This window comes from Ruditapes philippinarum, unplaced genomic scaffold (assembly GCF_026571515.1).
Source record: "Ruditapes philippinarum isolate M1 unplaced genomic scaffold, ASM2657151v2 ctg5402_1_1_1_1, whole genome shotgun sequence".
NCBI lineage: Eukaryota > Metazoa > Mollusca > Bivalvia > Venerida > Veneridae > Ruditapes > Ruditapes philippinarum.
Genome location: NW_026860172.1, coordinates 22,501 through 40,805, shown reverse-complemented (window position 1 = coordinate 40,805; position 18,305 = coordinate 22,501). Strand labels below are relative to the sequence as shown.

Here is an 18,305-nt window from a genome sequence, read left to right as displayed (position 1 = left end):
TTACTAAAGTGGGCCCTTTGGTGACCTTCGAGCCGACACTCCTAATGGCGAACATTTCTGAGGATCCTATAACTTTCTAATGAGTGAACATTGCAATCTGATGACGTCATAGCTTGCGTCAGACAAAGGTGTTCACCAAGCTCTTAAAAAAAAAAAGTAAGATAAATGACTATGTGCATATCTATGGGTAGATTAATTTTAAAATAAATAGTAATGTCGAATTAAAAAATGAGAGAAATGGTAAAAAGATCGCTTCCTTGTAGAAGATCAATAAGCAATTCAATTTTCATTAATTTTTAATTTATTTGGCAAATAGCAATGATACATTGTCTTTGGGCCCATTTACACAAATATACATTATAATGACAAAATCATCAAAGTAGTTATTACAAATGAAACCAAAGAACACTGTTTGTTTGAGTTTTAAACGTCACACCGACACAGTATATGACATATGGGGAACGTTCCACTTTCTTGTGGAGGAAGACGCTCAGGTGTTCCTTTCAGGTATTAATCCCCAACACACGAACGGGCACCTGAGTAGTACCACGGACTTCCCGTAAGCTAGCTTGAATAACTACCTCCAAACCCCCTGTCGGGATTCAAGACTCAAGAACAACCAGTTTTGATCTCCAGCTGTCGTGTAATTGACACCAGTGTTAACCTTGTTATGATTTCATTGCAAAAACATTTAATTTTGTGGTAACATTTAATGTCATTTTAAATTGTCAACTCATTTGTTATTGTATAATGACGGCAAAGTGATAACAAGAACTTGAACATTTTAAATGGACGTACGGAAGACCAGTTGGGGCATGTCAACTTCGTGAATTCATGATTTTTAATTTACGTATTTAAAATTTAAACTTCGCAAATGCATTGTTTGTTAATTTTATGAATTTGCGATATAACTTCATTGAATTTTTATTTAAACTTCAGGAATTTAACGTTTTCTTTTTCCAAAATGGAAACACATTTACGATTTCATCTCAATGAATTTTTTTTAACGCCCCCAATTTTTTAAGGCATTTAAAGTTCACTCTTTCAACTTCATGAGCTTTAATATTTCACAGTTGCAGCCTCATGAATTTAATTTGTAGAAATCGCGAATTCATGAAGTTGAAATCTTGGAAAAATCATTGAGATATACCGACGAATGCATTAATTGGTCCTACCAGTATTTCGTATGTACGACCTTGCATATGTATTTTTTCCTGACTCCCTGCTTTGTCATATCAAAAATTGTTCAAAACAGTCCGTTTAAACTTCATTTAAATCTTTTAAAAAGCACAAGTTAAATGTCTGTCTGTCAGTTCCATTTTTTTTTTCAAATGATTTATCATCAGTTCAAAATAGAAATGACATATCAGTACGTAATTAATGTTTGTTCTATCCTTAATAGTTTAAAATTGTATCAAATAAATCAAATACTTAAATGAAAACATTCACTTTAAAAGCTTAAAATGATGTTGTATTTTTTCCAGTAGATACACTGCAGATAAGTATTTACAGTTCATATGGTAAATTCAAAAGGATTCAATGAAATACTTTATTTATTTAGTCATTAACAGTTATAAAAGTATTAGTATCAGCTGACATATGGGTTTACAACATGAAGTCGGGATATAAAAGCAATGTTTTCCATATGCACGTGCATATCTTACCATAAAAGCATGTGTATTTTTGGACTTTACTTTTGTCTGAGACAACGATTTTTTTACCGAGGATAATAAATTTAAACATATTTCAGGAGGATATTTCTTTTTGCATAGAAAACTTGCATTTAAAGAAAATGTGAGATGGGGAGGCTGAATGAAATTAATTTTTTATTTCCGGTATTTTTCGTGCACGTTATTCTCGAGGTAATTTGAAGAAGAAAAAAGAAAATTAGGAAAACGTTTAACAGTTCTTAAATGTTTTGTATATGGATAAATTAAAGTATGCGGGGAGAAACCGAAGAATATTGACCTAAGTACAAGGGATTACAAATATAATTATTGTACGACTGAAAAGATCCACTGGCAGTTTAAATATAAAGCAGGGAATATCACATTATACAGGAAAATAAATGAGTTTATAATTATAAATCATATACAATACGTATAGTAGTGCAACATTTTATATCAAATGCTATTTATAATTATCTGAAAAAGAATTATTTATCTCAAAACAACAACGGTCTGGTTTAGGCTAATAAGCCCTTGACCTGACAAAATATAACTATAACATCTTGATCAATACAATACAATACAATACAATGCAAGGACTATTTTTTTCTATAAGTAAAATGAATCTGTTGAAAATCATTCATAACTGTACTCAATAATAAACCAAACATAAACACATTTATTAACATTTGGTTTCGCACAATAGATATTTTTCGGTTGGAAAAAAATACATTATAATTAAAATAACATTAATAATAATAATAATAATAATGATAATAATAATATTGTCATAAAATAATAGAATCTCAATTTAGATTAAGATCTATGTTAATGTGTTTATAATAGTTTGTTAATGTGTTTATAATTGTTTATGATGAACCTTAACTAAATATCTAGACTATTTTGAAAGTTACTTGTATTCTTGGAATATACTATAGGTGGTATACGGAGTTGCTATAGGCCAACTTTTAATGTTTAACAAATGGGAAATCTATCATGCCTTCCCCAATGCAAATGCCGGCCAGACGGACACGGGTCAGTATTGCATGTGCCAAGATGGATATGTAGTAAATAAATATAATATTATATTTTATAATTAAATTTACTAAAATTAAGATTATGGTAAAAATAAAACATTTTATTAATGGATTTAATTTGGTAATAGTTTTCATTTTTTAAACCAAAATAAATTTGAAAAACCCATAAAAAACAAATTTCTGTAAATTTTTTGTTTGATATAATAGAATTTTCTATTTAAGTTATTTAACATAACACTAAACATACTTAACATTAAACATACTTATAGATCTTGTATATTGCCTACAATAAATGATAAATCAAAAAACCATGAAAATAGTGCCATGTGTATAATTATTATATGAAAAATAATGTTTGACAAAATGCTTTACGTAAACCTATTAACATTCTGTTAGCCACATTATAATTTACTCATTTATCAACGTCATAATTGAGCCGTACAATGACAAAACCAACATAATGGGTTTGCGACCAGCATGCATCCAGACCAGCCAGCGCATCCGCGCAATCTGATCAGGATCCATGCTGTTCGCTTACCAACCCTTTCACAAATAGAGAAACTGATAGCGAACAGCATGGATCCTGATTAGACTGCGCGGATGCGCAGGCTGGTCTTGATCCATGCTGGTCGCAAACGCACTATGTTGGTTTTGTCGTGACGCGGCTCATATATATTATCAATATTATGTCTAAGTTAGGTGACAGTAAAGGAGCTCCATTGAGGTCCAAACGCCTAAAAACATAAAATTTGAATGTTTGACATAGATCAGCTGGGACACTTAAAAATGCAGAGAATAATTCAAAAATAACCAGTAAATTAATTGAAAATGGTATTTTTGTGCTTTTCTAAGCCCGATTTAAGTGAATAGCGTTTGGAACTCTTTTCAGTTTTGGGTCATTTTTTTCACGATTTGAGTACTTGTAACTTTTCTGGAGACAAAAAAACGTAGTGAACAATCATCTTAAATTTTGCACACAAGTTATTAGTCTAGACCTTTATCAAATTGAACATTAATCTCAAAAAAAATATTTTCCGTCCCGTCAACAACAAAAAAACTTCAGGGTTAAAAGAGCATTGGGCGTTCACAAATTGAAGTAAAGCAAATGTTGTCAGATACATGTATAAAAATATTCAGTATTGTTTGTTGAATATAAATCCAAATTGGCGTCAAAGATGGTTACCACTTGTTTGAAGGTTGCATTAATTGTTTTAACTACAGCTTTTTTTTTGTGTACTCTGGAGAAAATATTTTTAGAATTATTACAACGTGGACAAGTTGATTTCGGTCACAAAGCATCACCTTGACCTTAAAGTTTCGTGATGATATAAAGGTAATCTAATGCCCGGGAATATTTAAGCATTCATGTGAAATTTGTAACATTGTTATCTTCAGTTTTAATTTAAAGATAACTTTATACAAAAAACTGGTGAACAATGTATATATAACATTTCCTTTTATTGCTTATTTCAAACAGTGTCATGCATTTTTTTCCATTGCTTTTTATAGGTTTTTTTCTTTAAAATATGCATTATTATATCTAGACAGGCATGATTAAGCAAGTGTCAAAACGTTTATTATGTTTGTGAAGGTGTATCAAACATGCGTTATCGATGCCAAACTGGAAATTAGATTCCACCTTAAAATTCTTTCGGCGACACAATTTTGCAATTTAAGGAGCACATATTTAATAAACTCTATACATGTTCTGCACGTAGTTTTATCTCGCAAGGTCATGGTAGAAAAATGATAAATATGATAAATAAATAATAATAATAAAAAAAAACCCAATAAAAAGCATACCACCACCACCACCACCACCATAAACAACAACAAAGCAGCAGCAGCAGCAGCAACAACAACAACAACAACAACAACAACATCAGCAACAACAACATAATAGCTATAATAACGATAATAATAAATGACGATAATAATAAGAATAATAATAAAAGCAGCTGTAGCAGAATTCAAATTGACAATCATTTATTAATACAACTATAAGAAGTGCAATTCTAGGGATAAAATGTTAAAATTATGAAGCTGTATCTCAAAACGGTGAAAAACTATGCTTATAATCTGTTTTTAGGGTGCCACATGTAACGATGATTTTGATGAATGCAGCCTTGGAAACCCTTGTATGCATCGTGGTAATTGTAGTAACACAATTGGAAGCTATAGGTAAAGTATTAACTTTGAAAGATATTAGATTGACCAATGAGATTTCCAGTTTACGGTTTAAAATTTCAAATCGACCTATGAAAATCCTGTCTTTATTCACTTCTTTCAATCTTATTTCAAAGGAAGTTAAGGTGAAATCACACAGCTTACGGCCGAAAAAAGTCAGCACTACTTATTGAATTGATTCAATTTACACTACTTCTAGATATATGGATCGAAGTTATAATAAACACTTAAACCAAAATAATAATACTTTTACAATATTTATAATTATACTTTACTAATATAATAATTATATATAAAGATTTTACCTTGGAAGTAATAAGTGCATTAATTAGAAATACATGCATGCCGATTACATGACCATTCTAAAAATGGCAATAAAAGTAGTTTATTAAATATAAAACTGGCAAATGTGATAAGCCATTGGTTTAAAGTCGTCATGCAATCTATATTCCTACAAAGCACACCATGCATATCTCTTTTTTTTTTTTTTACATTTTTTGACTGATTTCTCGTGTGCATCAATGCCTATAATATTTTTTTAGATGCAGCTGTCTACACGGATGGTTTGGCAACATTCACTGCGATATAAAAGACAATTCTACAACTGTTCGAGATTGCACGCCTGGATGGATGGGGGAATGGTGTCAAGATCAGTGTCTAAACAAGTAAGTCTATTCTTCTATTTATAACATGTATTCTCTGTCATTGAACAAAGTAAGTTCTGATGAATATTTACAGAAATTCCATACACAGTACTATACTAATTATTTGATATTTTGCAAGGTCCTCCTATGTTACTTTCAATACAAGCTGTTTCCATTTGAAGATGTTTACAACTTCATATTATTTGTTACTTTAGTTCAATGTGTCGACCTACAGAAGTGTGCAAAAAGCGAGGGAGAGGACTTCGCTGTTTATGTGCACCCGGATGGAGTAGCCGGAATTGTTCTGTTGACATCGACGAATGCACGCAAAATCCATGCTCGAATAATATGCTGTGTACAAATACGCCTGGTTCCTATCTGTGCAGTTGTTTATCAGGATTGACAGGGTCAAAGTGTGATACTGATATTGACGAGTGCACGAGAAACCTGTGCGAACATTCCTCAACATGCGTGAATGCGCATGCGTCATATAAATGCGCATGCCCAAACGGTTGGCAAGGAACTAATTGTGAAAATGATATCAATGAATGCGAAAATAATCCATGCAATTCAACATATGTATGTGAAAATAATCCCGGATCATTTTCATGTTCAATAAAGCAAAATAGTGCGTCAGGTAAAATGAAAATATTCTTTTTTTACAACTAAGGATATCATTTTGCACACACTATAAAATTTTTGTTATAGATTTATACTCTTTTAGTGTATTTACTGTCGCGTGCTCATATTTTGACTGTACCCAGTAGGGTAAGACGTTTTATGGGTACATTAATTGCCCTCCTGGTACTTCTATACGTCCAGTATAAAGTACTAAGATTTAAGGTTTATCTCAAAGACTATTATTATAATTATTAGTGGTATGGCATGGTTCAAACCTGCGACCTTTAGGGTCAACCGCAGACTGACCATTATGGAGTATAGGAAATATATTTACGAGTGATTTTTAAATCATTGAAATCACAGTCGTATTACTATAAAAGTAATGGTTAACATGTATTTATTGAAACATTTACATGTTTTTATCAGTAAATTAGCTAATGCTGAACTTTTAGAGCTTCCTTACATGAAAGAATTCAAAGTTTCTGACGGGATTCGATCCTACAGCGGTGACTGGCAAGTTGTTAGAAGTAAGCAACATTTACCATACAGCCACGGATGTTTTTACTCATGAGGTGAAGTTGTAGTATGTATGTCATGGTTAAATGTCAATGTAATATGAGCCGTGTCACGACAAAACCAACGTAATGTGTTTGCGACCAGCATGGATCCAGACCAGCCTGCGCATCCGCGCAGTCTGATCAGGATCCATGCTGTTCACTTACAAACCCTATTACAAGTAGAGAAACTGATAGCGAACAGCATGGATCCCGATCAGACTGCGCGGATGTAGGCTAATTAAAACTTTATGATACAAATATTTACTTGTTACTGTTTTTTCTTTCTTTCTGAAAGCAGGTAAAGACACTACAAAAATGCATATCATCATCGGAGCCGTGCTTGGTTCGATACTAATGCTGTGCAGCATTGTAACATGGATTGGAATTCTAAAATACAGATGGTAATAGTTTTTTTAAACACATACTTTTCGTAGCAATTGCTTCAAATCAACTGTCACGAGATAAATAAGTAATTCACCCGCGTAAGGGAAGTCACTGCGATAAACCTTTTTCAATTGTTCACTTGCCAAGTTGTCGATCATTTTTGAATGCGATGGTAGATAGTATTGGTAGATGTATAATAACCATAATGCATGACTGTATGTATGCTTTGATTTAATTAGTAAGGAAATGCCAGGCTTAAATCTGTTACATATTCATTATCATACAAGTTTGGTGTATACTAAATAGATAAACATGGTCAAATATTGTTTCTGCTGAAGTGTTTCAGTAACTAAATAAGTATTGTCTTTGCCTTGCCATAATTATATACTGTAAATGGTCAATGAGAAATGTTTTTGCTGAAAGCCAATAATTCCTCAGCAACTTATTTCACATACACACAATCATTTACATTAATGGTTAAACTACTGCGGTGACTGGTTCATATATTGTATTCAACTCTTCTTCACAGAGGATTGGCCTCTCCAAACATTTAAAAAAAAGGATTCACTATGAGGACTTAACAAAAAGAACATAGGAACATATTTCAGTGGTGATACATTACATAATACGAAATAAAATATATTGTAGGAGTTCAAGCCGAGATAAAAGACTCATTCGACATGATCAAAATGTGCCTAAAGAGAAAACCAACAATAAAGACAACGAGGAAAAACAACGTTCGACGAAACAACAACCAATGCATCAACATTTTATCAACAAGAAATGGGTCCATTAGTTAAAACGATTGCAAGCTTTATAGTTCTTAGATTTTCGGAATCATTATTTTCAATACTTCATATGCATAGGAATAAATAGTGCTTAAAACGGTGCTATTGGGCGTGAGACATATTCCACTTTCCATTATCCCCTATAAAATCGACTCTGTGATTTTAAGCTACTTAATTTCGATTTCATGGGATATCTTTATTTCCCAGAATAATAGTAAGCGCCGATGCTTAGTTCAAGATGCTTAGTACAAAGTTCAACAAAAACTTTTAAAGCCGAAGCATGCAAATATTTTATGAACTTTGAAATAAACGGTATTTGCATTGTTTAATTATATGTAATGTGCTGTGAATAAACGTCTCGATTATCCAATGAAAATCGTCATTTCAAACGTCCACTAAAATGAATGCAAAACAACCACGTACATTACATCAGGGTCTTTCAATTAAATTTTAAAAACCCTTATTACATACATGTCACGACGTTAACGCTATTGTGTTCACAATATATTAAATACTTTCTTAATTTATAAGTTTTACATCGACAATGTTAAAAGTGTTTAAAACTTTATATCTTCTACATGAAGTTCACACAAAAAATATTTCCTTACAGTTTGAACTGTGTTATATGTACAAACTCTTTATGTACGATCTCCTTGTTACTTTTATAAATAATTTCATGTGTACCATGTGATCATTTTATCTCTTCTTGTTTAAACTGTTTCATGACGCATACGTTAAATAAAAAAAAAACTTTAACAGTGACTTGTTTTAATATTAAGTATTGCTTGGGGACAACATTTCTAAATGTTAGCTTATCATTGCAGTATGCAAATACTTATTAAATATTACAGTCAAAAACTATGGTGGCATATTTCTGCCATCAGATAACCATATAACTAACTAGTTAATTAAGGGGTTAACTAGTTACGTAACTAGTTAATCTTTTAATTAACTAGTTAGTTATCAGGTTAACTAGTTACGTAACTAGTAAATCTTTTAATTAACTAGTTAGTTATCAGGTTAACTAGTTACGTAACTAGTTAACCTCTTAATTCACTAGTAAGTTATCAGGTTAACTAGTTACGTAACAAGTTAACCTTTTAATTAACAAGTAAGTTATCAGGTTATCTGGTGGCAGAAATATGCCACCATAAAAACCTTTTTCATGTTTAATTAACTGTTTCAGGAAATTTGATAAGTAATGTCTTTGCCATAATGACACATTGTAAATGGCCAATGGCAAATGCTTTTGCTAAATAAACATTAACCCTTTCCCTGCCAGAGGGTTATTGTTTTATTGTTCACCTATTTCCAGAGGATTTTTCTAAGAAATTACTATATTATTTAATTAATATAATTATTATTATTTGTTATTAGTATTATAATAATTATATATGTTTCCAAATCTGTTAGTATAATAATAATCATTGTCGATGGTATAATTTTCTTTATATTTATTATTATTATTAATTTATTATTATAACTATTATTTTTATAGAAACGGCTAAAGCCGTCCATATGGCAAATACGCCGAAAATAACAGGGACGGCTTAAGCCGTCCCTATGGCAGTGAAAGGGTTAAACTTGTACTTAATATTATCTGTTATAATTTCCTATTATGTTTCTTAATGTATTTTCTGTCAGATTCAACAACAACAACAACAACAACAACAACAACAACAGCAACAACTACAAAAACAAAAGCATTCTTTATAGGGCATAAGCGATGTAAAATTAAGACCACTTCATATGGACTAGAAATGGATTTGTTGTATCGTTTGACCTAATTTAGTGAATATAATCTATTGGAGACTTCAATGATTTTGATAGATTTTGTCCGATGATACGATCTGATCAGCGCACAATAGGGCATAAAATATCTAACAAAATATGAGCACAAAGATTACCTAGACAAAGCAATGTTCTCAGAATGCAGCACCCGACAAAATTCCAACACACAGGACCCCAGTAGGGCACCAAACAATACACAAATACCCATTTTCTTTATTAAGCAATCTTATTGGTTATCTAAAGTTACGTCATTCGTGTTTGCGTTCCAAATTTTACTTAAATTACGCGTTGCTTTAACGTACTTTTGTAGTTAAGACTGTTCATTCCCTTATAATAACTTTTTTTAATCATTAGAAAATACAAAATTTAGCATGAGTCTTATTTTGTTGATTTGTCACTATTTGGTATTTAAAAATAAAGTGTAAGCTCACGACAAGTTAAGTGTATTTCAACAGTTAGCGCGTGTCTTATCTTCAAAATGAACTATCTGTACTTGATCATTGTGACCTTATGAGATTAAGTAAGATTTTGTTCAATCTTCAGTATTTTAAACAAACATGTGATATGTTAAGAAAAAATAAACTCTTTCAATTTGACTCGTGTTTATCTTTTTTAAAACTTTTTTTGAAGAATTTGTATAATTGTTTTATAAAAAAGAAGTCATTTTTGAGACCGAAATAAGAAAGACTCTGAAAAATTTGTCACGGGAAGAAATAACACATAGCAGTACCGGAAGACGGACAAAACCCCACACGTCAAAACCTCACACCTCAAAATTTTATAGAGTGGACAAAACCCTACGTCTTTGATTTTATAGAGTGGACATAACCCCACAATCTTTATTACTAATCTAAAAAACCGTTGATTGATAATAAAATAACTAACATTATTGCCATTTTAAATAATTTATGTTAATTAAGATATTAAGAGCCGGGCACAAGGCAGATTTCACATGTGTGCCTATATTAAACATGTCTAATATTAGGGTATTAATCAGTTAAACTCATATAATTAGTAAAATTCTTCCGAATTTTAATTAACATGTAGATCTTTTTTCTCATTTACTTTTGCCTAACGATTTAAGTGACATTATGCCCAATCGTTTGAAATTTATAGTAGATTCTGCTCAACTTGACAATGAAAAAAATTATTCATCACTTTAATAATGTAATAATAATAATAATGATAATATAATAATAATAATAATAATAATAATAATAATAATAATAATAATAATAATAATAATAATAATAATAATAATAATAATAATAATAATAATAATGATGATGATGATGATAATAATAGTAATCATAATAATAATGGTTATAATTATAATAATAGGTAGATAGCTAGATCACTACTCTGACCTTTTATTTAAGTAAACAATAGACCTAATCATAAGCATTGACATGTGTTCTTCTTATTGTAATGCACTAATTTGTTAATTTAATTGAGATAGGTTATAGGGCATATCGAGCTCATGAATAGAATACTTCCATGTGTCAAAATAAATTGTCAGGAATTAACAAATTAATGTAATTGCATATATCCGGTAAGAATTTTCACATGTCCCTTTGTTTCAGTAACTGCGTGTTCTATAAAACGCGACTAAGAACTTTGACATTACATTAAAATAGTTGCATCATATGAACACGGTAAATATATATAATATATTATTATTTATCTCATCTGTTTTACAACCAAACTTCGGCCCTGTGTACTACGTATGGGAAAATTAGAAAAGTAACAAGGTTATATCATGTGTATATTGTTTATAAAATATATTTGTAATGACGTTTGTAAATTATTCTTTCATTGATATTTAAATTTTACTATTTCTCCAAAGAAAAAATTCTTAATTTCTTCACTTAACAGTCTTTAATTCTGTGTACTTTATCACAATGTAGTGTATTTTAACAGACAAATTTATAGTACAATTCTCCGATAATCCTTTATATAAAATAGGAATGTCATCAGTATAATAATCATCATTCGAAATATGGAGCTAGTTTTGACATTTACGTTACAATAATTGAAAGCTGGGACCATACTTAAAATTTCAGTAACAATACTGGACATACAAAGGGGATAAAAATTTACTTGTTTATCTTACAGGATTCAAGAACTGTATTGTCAAACAGAAACATGACCAGCAGTATAGAACAAAAGCAGTTATCAAAATGTGATGTCTGAGAACACAAAACTGCAAACAGAACTTACTTAATTAGGCACACGAAAATGCATACTGGTGGTAAAATAATTCAATGCGATATTTGTTATGAACTGTTCTCACAAAACAATTTACTAAAAAGGCATATGGCAATACACACAGGAGAGAAGAATTATAAATGCGAGCAATGTGACAAAGCATTTGAAGATAAAAGTGCTTTTAGAACTCACATGATTAGTCACATAGGAGGGGTAAAAAATAAATGTGAAATATGTGACAAAGCCTTTTCTCATAAAGGCACTCTAAAAACTCACATGACAGTGCACACAGGAGAGAAGAATTATAAATGTGAAATATGTGACAAAGCATTTGCTCGCAATGGCCATCTGAAATCACATATGGCAGTACACACTGGAGAGAAGAATTATAAATGTGAAATATGTGACAAAGCATTTGCTCACAATAGCAATCTGAAAACACATATGACAGTGCACACAGGAGAGAAGAATTATAAATGTGGAATATGTGACAAAGCATTTGCTCGCATTGGCAATCTGAAATCACATATGGCAGTACACACTGGAGAGAAGAATTATAAATGTGAAATATGTGACAAAGCCTTTGCTCACAATAGCAATCTGAAAACACATATTACAGTGCACACAGGAGAGATAAAATTTAAATGTGAAATATGTGACGAAGCATTTGCTCAGAAATATATTCTTAAATCACATATAGAAATACATTTAGGACAGAAGAAACAGAAGAATTATAAATGTGGAATATGTGACAAAGCATTTGCAGATAAAGGTAAACTTAAAAGTCATATGACAGTGCACACAGGAGAGAAGAATTATAAATGCGGAATATGTGACAAAGAATTTGCTCATAAAGTTACTTTAAAAACTCATATAGAAGTACATTTAGGAGAGAAGAGATATAAATGCGAAATATGTGACAAAGCATTTGCAGATAAAGGTAAACTTAAAAGTCATATGACAGTGCACATAGGAGAGAAGAATTATAAATGTGAAATATGTGACAAAGCATTTGCTCGCAAAAGTAATCTTAGATATCATATGGTTGTGCACACGGGGGAGAAGAAATTTAAATGTGAATTATGTGACAGAGCATTTGCTCTAAAGGGTACTCTTAAATCTCATATAAAAGTAGTACATTTAGGAGCGTATAATTATGAAAGCAAAATATGTGACAAAGCATATGCTAATAAAAAAACTCTTAAAACTCATATGGTTGTGCACACAGGAGAAAAGAACTTTAAATGCGAAATATGTGACAAAGCATTTGCTCGTAAGGGTACTCTTAGATATCATATGGAAGTGCACACAGGAGAGAGGAATTAAACTTTTAAATTATTTGATAAAGAACTTTATTAAAAGGGATTTTTAAACTCATAAGACAGTGCTCACATGAGAGAAGAATTATAAATACGAAATATGTGAGAAAAAAATCTCATAGTAATAAACTTAAAAAAAACATTTGTTAATACACGCGAATCAATCAGGCGAAAACCATTTCCTAATGGAATTTCTCTCGTACGAATACACAAAGAAGGGAAGTAACCTCAATGTCATTTGTTTTTTTTTTTCACATGAGAGAGAAGAAAAAATGTGGAATGTCAGTGAAAAATCATTTTCTCTATCAAAATTATATCTTGTAAAAATACAGTCAGGGCAGCAAAAGTTTAAATGAGATGTATGTAACAAATCATCATCATCATCATCATCAGCATCATCATCATTACCACCACCACCATCATTATCATCATCATCATCATCATCATCATCATCACCACCAGCATCATCATCATCATCATCATTATAATCATCAGCATCATCAGCATTATCATCATCATCATCACCAGCATCATCATCGTCATTTTAATCATCATAATCATCATTATCATCATCATCAGCATCATCATCACAACCACCACCATCATTGTCATCATCATCATCTTCACCAGCATCATCATCATCAATATTATAATCATCAGCATCATCAGCATTATCATCATCATAATCAGCAGCAGCTGCAGTATTAGTTGTGATTCTGCGCGACCTTTCCTTTTGCGCGACCTTTCCTTTTGCGCGACCTTTGTCTGCGCGACCTTTCCAAATTTGGATGAGGTATATCATAATCTAAAAATAACTGAGCTGTCACTGCCAATATTCTGGACTGTTGATGACTCAATTGTTTTACAACAAAAATGAGTAAAAGTTAACATAAACATTTTAACCAGCTTAGAAATATTGTCCAGATTTACCATCCTAAAAGAATACTCTTCTAGTAAAAGATTAGTTTCAAATTTCATAACAATATTCACATAAAATCTGCATACGAAAATTCTATTTAAGAATTTCAAGAGACATTATTATATCAATGATAAACATATTCAAGACATATTACAGTTAGACTTAAATTAGATAGTTTTCAGAATTTCATGAGACATTATTATATCAATGATAAACATATTTAAGACCTATTACAGTTAGACTAAAATTAAATAGTTAAATTACAATGTAAATAAACAAAATATTAAAAGTAAGGTAACCTAGGTAAAAATACATTATCATGTTTAAAGCAATTATAATGGCATTATTAACAAGAAAATAAAAGACAACGTTGCAGAATGTTAAAACAGGTTTTGGCACAATAACGTATCATTTCAGTTTTAGTGAACAGTAATATTTAAGACATTTGACATTTTCAGGGAAGACCCGTTGCTTATGTTGAGAGAACTTGTGGGTCAACCCTTTTGCCAAATATGTCATGTCATTGTATTGTAACTGTCTACATGTATGTATATGTCTTATTTTTGGCAATAAAATATGTTTAAATCAAAGACATTTGAACAAATGCGTTATCTACCGTTTTAGCTTCATCAAATAATGATTATCGCCAGTCATCGTACACAAAGCAATCAAGAATGACATGGCTTCAAATTAATTGTCACGAGATAAATAAGTAATTCACCCGCGTAAGGGAAGTCACTGCGATAAACCTTTTTCAATTGTTCACTTGCCAAGTTGTTGATCATTTTCAAAATGTGATGGTAGATGGTATTGGTAGATGTATAATAACCATAATGCATGACGTTATGTATGCCTTGATTAAATAAGTGAGGAAATGTCAGGCTTAAATCTAGTACATATTCATTATCATACAAGTTTGGTGTATACTAAATAGATAAACATGGTCAAATATTGTTTCTGCTGAAGTGTTTCAGTAACTAAATAAGTATTGTCTTTGCCTTGCCATAATTATATAATGTAAATGGTCAATTAAAAATGTTTTTGCTGAAAGCCAATAATTCCCCAGCAACTTATTCCACATACACACAATCATTTACATTAATGGTTAACTACTGCGGTGACTGGTTCATATATTGTTATTCAACTCTTCTTCACAGAGGATTGGCCTCTCCAAACATTTAAAAAAAAGGATTCACTATGAGGACTTAACAAAAGAACACATAGGAAACATATTTCAGTGGTGATACATTACATAATACGAAATAAAATATATTGTAGGAGTTCAAGCCGAGATAAAAGACTCATTCGACATGATCAAAATGTGCCTAAAGAGAAAACCAACAATAAAGACAAACGAGGAAAAAACAACGTTCGACGAAACAACAACCAATGCATCAACATTTTATCAACAAGAAATGGGTCCATTAGTTAAAACGATTGCAAGCTTTATAGTTCTTAGATTTTCGGAATCATTATTTTCAATACTTCATATGCATAGAATAAATAGTGCTTTAAAACGGTGCTATTGGGCGTGAGAACATATTCCACTTTCCATTATCCCTATAAAATCGACTCTGTGATTTTAAGCTACTTAGTTTCGATTTTCATGGGATATCTTTATTTCCCAGAATAATAGTAAGCTCAAGATGCTTAGTTCAAGATGCTTAGTACAAAGTTCAACAAAAACATTTAAAGCCGAAGCATGCAAATATTTTATGAACTTTGAAATAAACGGTTATTTGCATTGTTTAATTATATGTAATGTGCTGTGAATAAACGTCTCGATTATCCAATGAAAATCGTCATTTCAAACGTCCACTAAAAATGAATGCAAAACAACCACGTACATTACATCAGGGTCTTTCAATTAAATTTTAAAAACCCTTATTACATACATGTCACGACGTTAACGCTATTGTGTTCACAATATATTAAATACTTTCTTAATTTATAAGCTTTACATCGACAATGTTAAAAGTGTTTAAAACTTTATATCTTCTACATGAAGTTCACACAAAAAATATTTCCTTACAGTTTGAACTGTGTTATATGTACAAACTCTTTATGTACGATCTCCTTGTTACTTTTATAAATAATTTCATGTGTACCATGTGATCATTTTATCTCTTCTTGTTTAAACTGTTTCATGACGCATACGTTAAATAAAAAAAAAACTTTAACAGTGACTTGTTTTAATATTAAGTATTGCTTGGGGACAACATTTCTTAAATGTTAGCATATCATTACAGTATGCAAATAATTATTAAATATGACAGTCAAAAATCTTTTTCATATTTAATTAACTGAAATTTGATAAGTAATGTCTTTGCCATAATGACACATTGTTAATGACCAATGGCAAATGCTTTTGCTAAATAAACGTTAAACTTGTACTTGCTATTATCTGTTATAATTACTTATTGTGGTTGTCTTAATGTATTTTCTCTCAGATTCACCATCATCATCAACAACAACAACAACAACAACAACAACAACAACAACAAAATAAGCCAATTTTATATTAATGTTATAAGCGATGTAAAATTAAGACCACTCCATATGGACTAGAAATGGATTTGTTGTATCGTTTAAACTAATTTAGTGAATATAATCTATTGGAGACTTCAATGATTTTGATAGATTTTGTCCGATTATACGATCTGATCAGCGCACAAAAGGGCATAAAATATCTAACAAAATATGAGCACAAAGATTAACTAGACAAAGCCATGTTCTCAGAATGCAGCACCGACAAAATTCCAACACACAGGACCCTAGTAGGGCACCAAACAATACACAAATAGCCATTTTCTTTGATTAAGCAATCTTAATGGTTATCTTTACGTCATTCGTGTTTGCGTTCCAAATTTTACTTAAATTACGCGTTGCTTTAACGTACTTTTTGTAGTTAAGACTGTTCATTTCCTAATAATAACTTTTTTTAATCATTAGAAAATACAAAATTTAGCATGAGTCTTATTTTGTTGATTTGTCACTATTTGGTATTTAAAAATAAAGTGTAAGCTCACGACAAGTTAAGTGTATTTCAACAGTTAGCGCGTGTCTTATCTTCAAAATGAACTATCTGTACTTGATCATTGTGACCTTATGAGATCAAGTAAGATTTTGTTTCAAAAGAATCTTCAATCTTCAGTATTTTAAACAAACATGTGATATGTTAAGAAAAAATAAACTCTTTCAATTTGACTCGTGTTTATCTTTTTTAAAACTTTTTTTGAAGAATTTGTATAATTGTTTTATAAAAAAGAAGTCATTTTTGAGACCGAAATAAGAAAGACTCTGAAAAATTTGTCACGGGAAGAAATAACACATAGCAGTACCGGAAGACGGACAAAAACCCCACACGTCAAACCCTCACACCTCAATATTTTATAGAGTGGACAAAACCCCACGTCTTTGATTTGATAGAGTGGACATAACCCCACAATTTTTATTACTAATCTAAACAACCGTTGATTGATAATAAAATAACTAACATTATTGACATTTGAATAATTTATGTTAATTAAGATATTAAAACAGGGCACAAGGCAGATTACACATGTGTACTGCCAAGGACTGACTATCGATTGACGAAATTATCTCGTTGGTTAATTGCTCATATAATTCTATTACGGCGGCAAGGGTTAAAAACCTTTTTCCCCAACTACCCCCCCCCCCCACTCCCACACACACACAAACGCGCTTGCGCACAAAGGGGACTTGAGAAAATACTAATACAAAAGCTACCATTTTTCATGTTCTATAGATAAAGCAAGTACATGTAGTACGATTTACTATCAAATCCATCTAATAAAAAGTATAACTTTGTGCTTACATCCAAACATGTCTAATATTAGGGTATTAATCAGTTAAACTCACATAATTAATAAAATTCTTCCGAATTTTAATTAACATGTACATCTTTACTTTTTTCTCCTAATAATCGATAAATTCATACATTGACCATTTTCTTTTGCCTAACGATTTAAGTGACATTATGCCCAATCGTTTGAAATTTATAGTAGATTCTGCTCAACTTGGCAATGAAAAAATTATTCATCACTTTAATAATAATAATAATAATAATAATAATAATAATAATAATAATAATGATAATAATAATTATAATAATAATTATTGTAATTATAATAATAGGTAGATAGATAGATCACTACTCTGA

The 18,305-nt window shown here is 30.8% G+C and overlaps 2 protein-coding genes across 2 annotated transcripts; both read left to right on the top strand.

Moving 5' to 3' along the window:
• Positions 1-228: 228 nt before the first annotated feature.
• On the top strand, positions 229-8,728 carry LOC132759123 (fibropellin-1-like). Its single transcript, XM_060750846.1, has 7 exons — positions 229-240; positions 2,606-2,734; positions 4,794-4,885; positions 5,434-5,556; positions 5,751-6,172; positions 7,012-7,114; positions 7,746-8,728. Exons 1-7 carry the CDS (start codon positions 229-231, stop codon positions 7,891-7,893), a joined length of 1,029 nt encoding a protein of 342 aa, XP_060606829.1. The 3' UTR covers positions 7,894-8,728.
• Positions 8,729-11,914: 3,186 nt separating this feature from the next.
• Positions 11,915-13,210, top strand: LOC132759122 (zinc finger protein 492-like). The gene is made up of 2 exons (XM_060750844.1): positions 11,915-12,287; positions 12,504-13,210. Exons 1-2 carry the CDS (start codon positions 11,915-11,917, stop codon positions 13,208-13,210), a joined length of 1,080 nt encoding a protein of 359 aa, XP_060606827.1.
• Positions 13,211-18,305: the final 5,095 nt, after the last annotated feature.

Bases quoted from the DNA above. Each gene is read 5' to 3' on its own strand.
- LOC132759123 (XM_060750846.1), top strand. The intron at 5,557-5,750 runs GTAAGTCTATTC...TTGTTACTTTAG, and splicing joins CAAGATCAGTGTCTAAACAA to TTCAATGTGTCGACCTACAG. The intron at 7,115-7,745 runs GTAATAGTTTTT...AATATATTGTAG, and splicing joins GGAATTCTAAAATACAGATG to GAGTTCAAGCCGAGATAAAA.
- LOC132759122 (XM_060750844.1), top strand. From the start codon at position 11,915: ATGCATACTGGTGGTAAAATAATTCAATGCGATATTTGTTATGAACTG. The intron at 12,288-12,503 runs GTGACAAAGCAT...CACATATTACAG, and splicing joins GAATTATAAATGTGAAATAT to TGCACACAGGAGAGATAAAA.